The sequence below is a fragment of the Dendroctonus ponderosae genome, unplaced genomic scaffold, assembly GCF_020466585.1.
Source record: "Dendroctonus ponderosae isolate FM_Combo_2020 unplaced genomic scaffold, Dpon_F_20191213v2 Dpon_F_20191213_4, whole genome shotgun sequence".
NCBI lineage: Eukaryota > Metazoa > Arthropoda > Insecta > Coleoptera > Curculionidae > Dendroctonus > Dendroctonus ponderosae.
The window spans coordinates 920,295-926,012 of NW_026018611.1; the positions used below are offsets into that span (position 1 = coordinate 920,295).

At 46.6% G+C, this 5,718-nt stretch overlaps 3 protein-coding genes across 7 annotated transcripts in view; 2 read left to right on the forward strand and 1 right to left on the reverse strand.

Moving 5' to 3' along the window:
* Positions 1–2,085, forward strand: part of LOC109539978 (segment polarity protein dishevelled homolog DVL-3) — a 6,780-nt gene extending 4,695 nt beyond the window's left edge. Inside the window, exons 12-13 of one of the 5 annotated variants that reach the window (XM_019908071.2) lie at positions 1,041–1,105; positions 1,210–2,085. In XM_019908071.2, the coding sequence (XP_019763630.1) occupies positions 1,041–1,057 (17 nt within the window). In that variant the 3' untranslated portion in view covers positions 1,058–1,105; positions 1,210–2,085. The other 4 variants (XM_048666167.1, XR_007281436.1, XM_019908070.2 and 1 more) reach the window with 4 other exon arrangements.
* A 719-nt stretch (positions 2,086–2,804) lies between these two features.
* The window catches only part of LOC109539989 (limulus clotting factor C), a 4,488-nt gene continuing 1,574 nt past the window's right edge, over positions 2,805–5,718 (forward strand). Inside the window, exons 1-7 of the mRNA XM_019908097.2 lie at positions 2,805–3,751; positions 4,414–4,570; positions 4,624–4,753; positions 4,808–4,843; positions 4,898–5,046; positions 5,095–5,262; positions 5,318–5,527. Coding sequence (XP_019763656.2) covers positions 3,545–3,751; positions 4,414–4,570; positions 4,624–4,753; positions 4,808–4,843; positions 4,898–5,046; positions 5,095–5,262; positions 5,318–5,527 — 1,057 coding nt within the window. The 5' untranslated portion in view covers positions 2,805–3,544. The remainder of the gene's footprint in view (positions 3,752–4,413; positions 4,571–4,623; positions 4,754–4,807; positions 4,844–4,897; positions 5,047–5,094; positions 5,263–5,317; positions 5,528–5,718) is intronic.
* LOC109540011 overlaps positions 3,929–5,718 on the reverse strand; it is a 4,458-nt gene continuing 2,668 nt past the window's right edge. The window contains exon 3 of the mRNA XM_019908135.2: positions 3,929–4,059. The gene's annotated coding sequence lies outside the window, so the exon portion shown is untranslated. The remainder of the gene's footprint in view (positions 4,060–5,718) is intronic.

The following is a 5,718-nucleotide window of genomic DNA, read 5'->3' on the forward strand; positions in this document are numbered from 1 at the left end:
TGCATGCCAAGGCTTAAAGCAGCAACAACGCTACACATAGAAACTGATGATGGTGGAAAACACCGAAACGTATTTTAATTGATAAATAGAGACAATAAATGACTGAAACCCAGGAATTGATTTGGATCTGATGAAATCCCATGGGAGCGAGTGAGACCACCGCAGCGTGCTACGTTCGGGAATGGGCCAATCGGTTTTCTCCCATTAAAATCATTGGCGACCATCGGTCCATCTTGATGTTTCGCTAGCACACGTGGCCGTCATCTTCAAAGGAGTGTTTGCTTTGGGTGTTTACGCTGAATGCTGCACTGACACTGTTTTTTTCGCGTTTCATCGAAACTCACCCACTCCGCTCTGAAGATGATAGGTACTAGCGAAACGTCAAGAACCACCTTGCCAGAGAATGGTCAATTTTCCTATCGATGGGCTCAACCAATTCAATCACATTGTTCCGATCTTTTGAAGCTGATTTTTTCATTCAGGAGCGCAGCTTGACTCGGTGCTCTCACTCGCGCGCATGGGAGTGTATAGCAGATGTAAATTGCGTCTGACTGGCTACGTTCTAGATTGATACCTTGACGGCTAAAATTTGAGCGGGACATCGACTTGTCAATCAACCTGTATAGTTGAAAGTGTATTTTATAAGCCATAAGCTGGGAAGAATGCATTAAAATTTAACTGTAAATAGTAAATAGTAGGCCGCAGGCAGACAATAACAATAATTTAAAGCTAATCGTAGACAAACGGCAAGTTTAATAGTGTATTTATATTTTATTTCATGTTATTACTATTCATATATATTTATACATTAGAGGCAGGTACATTTTATTATACGCATGAAGCATGCCCCGTATTCGATTAATAAAATGTCTGTTTACTTTTATGTGTTTTTTACGTTTTGCTTGCCCTCAGAGGTAAGTAAGTGAGAGATTTGCGGCTAATTTCCGTTTCAGTATTTTTGGTTTTGTCGTTTTCCCTTGATTGCTTTGATCGAATCAGTTTTCCGTTGATTTTTCCACTAATTTGTTGTTTTATTGCAGTTTTAAGTTACCTCTAAGCGCAATTTAGGCCCTCACAGTGCAAAATTTTACCTAAGTCTGCCAAGGTAAGTCTAGCGAGTCCTCAAACAGGGCAAAGTAGAGCTTGAGAAGGCGATTATTTAGTGGCTTTTGGCGCTTTCCGTGATTGGTAATCGACTGTTTGTTTTAGACCAGATGGGACTCGTGAGCTACCAGTTTACTCAAACATAAGAGCGAAGAACTGAAGACGAAAAACAAATCAACTCTCAACAAGTATACCAAAAAAAAAAATTTATGACATATTTTATAAATGCTTAAATGTATATTTTATCGTTAAATGTACAGCAGGTAAATCACAGTAGTTTAGAGTTAGGCGTACATGGAGTAGTTCGTTTCTTTTGCCCTTATACAGGGGGGCTTTGATCGGTTGCCTGCTTCTATGTAACATATCAAGCGGTTTTCAGTGGCAATTTCAACCGCCCCCACTGTATATTGAAGTCTTCTGATAGTTAACACTTTTTTATACCACTGCCAACGTATTTAGGTGCTTGTTTTTTAAGTTTGGAATTGTCTGGAAGCTGATTGGCTTTATACTCGTCTCGTGCTAGTTAGTTTAACGGTTATTTTGTGATATTCAATTGCAATTCTACATGTATGATTATTATTGAACATGTTTATGTATTTGTTGTGCGGGGGACGTTCGAAGGCGCCGCCCCCGTCGATGTGTATTATTTAATGCATTTACTAGAGCTAGAGACCTACATGTAACACGCTAAGAACAGGGTATTTTTGATTTTACAAGTTCGAAAATCAAATGCAATGTGGGCGCAAAATCCTGCAATTTTCCACTCAGACTTTCGATGGATTGCATCGTTTTCCGCTCACCCCGTGTTCGATTGTTAACGGCAATGCTACGTCGAACTGGTTGTTTTTTCGTCATTCTTTTGTGGAAAATACAGGGATTCATCAATGTAAATTAATGGCCGACAATGTTGTGTGACCGAATAAGGATGATTTTATGTTGATACCGATTAGAGGAAGTACTCGGAATAAAAGTTTAAATGTCCCGGCATTGTTTTGTTCCCGAAATGGGGCGCCCGTCAGTGTCAGTTTTTTTCCCGTTGGCATGTTTCTGCCAGTTCATCCCAACCAATCCGCATGGAACCGCGCCCCCCCACGAGTGGGGGACCTGAAGTTTTGCCCACTATGGGGAAAACGATGGGCCCCAAATTACACTAACGTCATCAAGTACCCGTGCTTCGTGCAGGACGTTTGCTGCGAGCAGGGCTGCTGCGCGCCCCGCCCTGCCAAGTACTACGATTCCTGGTGCTTTTGGTAAGTTCTCGCTTGAACAGCCAGCGCAACCCCGCTCGCGTCTTCCAGGATGTTCCTGCTGGGAACAGTGCTGGGCTGTTACCTGCTTTGCTGGTACTGCAAAAGGGTGGAGAAGCGGCGCCAAAGGGCCGGCACGCCGCCCCAGTTGAGGGCGGCCAGTGTGGACCGGCTGCTGGAGACTCTCATTCTGCACTACCGCAGGCGTAAGGGGGCGCGTGTTCCCGGGGGGGTTAATAATTTAATGCAACGTTCCAGGGCAGAATGGGGCGCCAGCGCCCAACGTCGACCAGTCCAAGGAGGCGCCCCCGGACTATGCGGCCGCCCTGGGGATGCCCAAGCCCCGCAATCGGGCCGATCAGGAGGTGCCCAGCTACGAGCAGGCGACCAGCGCGTAAATCTTCACTGTTTAGCTGCTAAGAGCAGTCTGGTGATTAATAAAAATCAGTTTCGTCAAACTTCTTGCGCGCAAAACTCCAACATTTTTACGTTTACGTTACCGCCGAAATGAGAAGGCCATCCGACAAGTAGTCCGAACAGAGTCAAGAAGACGCTAATTTATACACAAAATATGCCCCCAAAAAGGGGGTATGTTCTGTGAATTGATACAACACGTGCTTGTATTTTGGTGGTGGTTTATTAGGCTTGTCATCGACAGGCTCTAAAATTAAGCTCCAAAGTGTCTTTTGAGTGTTTTTAAAATAAATATTGTAAAAATGGAAATTATAGTGGCGAATCAACAGTGAGTGTGTTCAGTTTTCCAAAAGACGACGGGTTGTTAAAACAGTGGCTACGAGCAATACTTCGAGACAATTTTCAGCCCACGAAAAACAGCCAGTGGGCCTTCTTATTTCGGTGGTAACGTGCCAACTGGGAACGCAGCGACGTGCGCGCCGCCATGCCGTCCCGTGTGCGTGAGTGAGAGGACCGATGCCAACTGCGTTCCAGAGTGCGCAACTGAGTGAAGTCATTATAAATTGCACGATGGGATTGCAGCCAAAGCCACGCTTCCTGGCACTTCTTTCCATCTCTTCTCAAGCAGGTTTCCACCGTTTGCGGTCGGCACAAACAAACGTTTGTTTACTTAATCTTCGCAATCGACGTTGAACTTTCCTTGATGTTCAAAGCCTCCTTAAGATAACGAGCCACTAAACCGACCAAACCGCTTTGCAGTCGAGTGTGAAACCGCCGAAATGTTAGTTCAAGGTTTGGTGGTTTTTGCGGTTTTTTGCACCGTGCTCGGGAACCTGCAGTCTCCCTGTCCTGGAGTGCTTCTGTACGAGCCGACAAACCCGGAGGAACCGGACAAATGGTACGGGGTGATCACACTGGGCACGGACGAGGACCTGGAGGGGGTGTGGGTGAAGGTGTCCCTGGACAGGGAGGCCATTGTACTGGGGGTGAGTTCTGAGGGGGGGATTTGGTGCGAGAACATTGCTGCCTGGCGTGATCAGCTAATGATCGCTCAAAGGTTAATTAATGGCCTAGCGGGAATCCACCGAAAATTCCCCAAAGCGATCACGATTTATGCCACTTTATATGCAAACCTGGTTGCCATTTGTCGTAAAAAATCGCAAAACTTTTAAACAGCCTCTGTTTTCAGCGATGGATGCACAAAATAATTCATATAACCAATTTAATTGAGGGAATATTTACCAAAATGGGCAGCAATTGACTCCATGTGCAGGCGCAAATTCACTCTGTGGATCTGAAAGCAAAGAAATCGATCTTAAATTTTTGTTTTCCAGTTTATCGTAATTGCATTTAAAAATTAAACTGGATTGAATCGCGTCAAAGGAATTCTCCAATTTTCCAGGCAGCACTTTGGGACACTCTGTACAGGGCGTTTTCACTAATTGAGTCTAAAACCAAAGACCAGTGCATGCATGAAAGATTATTCAGGTGGCATTGCCGAACGCAGCCACTATCGGTTTTCTCACTCGCGCACATAGATGTGCCTATGGGAGGCGCCATGGCTTGCTGCAGCTACGTTCGAAACTGCCAACTTTTAACTGCGATCAAGTTTTTCAACAATTTCAAAATTTTTTCGCCATTTACGCAGAATTGGTTCGCCGACGCCACTTCAAACGACAACAAACTGTTCAACATCGCAAACCCCCAATACAAATTACTGGCCGGCCCGCCCATCTTGATCCGATTTTTCGTGCAGTACAACGAAAACGACGGAGTCCCACAGGTGCAGAAAATCCTGCTGAACGGTAAAAAGCGCCATCGGTGGCACACCAGCCGCTTCAACTCGGAACTTTTACAGGAAAAAACGTCTGCTCCAGAACAAGAACGGCCACCACCCAGCCCACGCTGCATTTGAGCTTCAGAAGCACGGATCCCTATGGGGCCAACCGGCAGGGCTTCCAACACATGCACCCGCCGGCCAGGCCAGAGTAAGTCGATTTGAACGGCCCAGTAGCCTCCATAACTAACTCGGTGCCTTGCAGAAAATCCAACAAAAAGCCCCAGAAGGAGGGAAAACGGTGAGAAATTCTCGCCAAAACGCGTCAAATTCTCCCTAAATTGTTTGGTTCTAGGAGAACAACGACGCCTTCAGGGGAGGATGACAGCTTCTACGCTGGGGACTTCAGCCCATCGCTCACGCGCAAAAGAACGAGTGTTCAGTGCGGAACAGTGGCGCAAAGGCCTGCGCCGCTGATCACCTATGGGGAAAGCACATCGCCTGGTAAGCGCGCTAATTTACACGGAGACCCCTGATTGGTTGATTCCTCAGGTCAATGGCCGTGGCATGCCGCCCTCTACGTGCTCACGGGCACTGAGCTGAAGTACACCTGTGGCGCCACCTTGGTGTCCGACCGTCATGCAGTGACAGCCGGCCATTGCGTCACCAAGCCCAGAACAAACACGGTGGTTCAAAAAGACCGGCTGGTTGTGTATCTCGGTTTGTCTCTATATCTGGAAACTCTATATCAGCGCTCAACCGGGGCACCTTACAGGTAAATACAGCCTGACGAGCTTCGGGGGCAACGTCCAAGACAGACAGATAGAGGCGATTGACGTTCATCCACAGTACAACGCCTCTATCTACTTCAATGACATTGCGCTGTTGACATTGAGCGCACCCATTGAGGTGACCGACTTTGTGCGCCCCTGCTGTCTGTGGACCGAAGAGCGAACCAGCCTAGATGCTCTAGTGGGGAGGAAAGGTATTGTACAGGAACAAACTAACTTCAAAGTTACCGTCAACTTCACAAACAATAACATTTAGGAATGTTTTCCGGGCTTTGAAGCCGTGGTCTATAGGAATTTCTTCCTGACGTTTCGTCCACAACTGCGCTGGACATTATCAAAGGCGATGAGGCAGTGGGCGAAGTGATCTCCCGTGCTTTCCGACTAA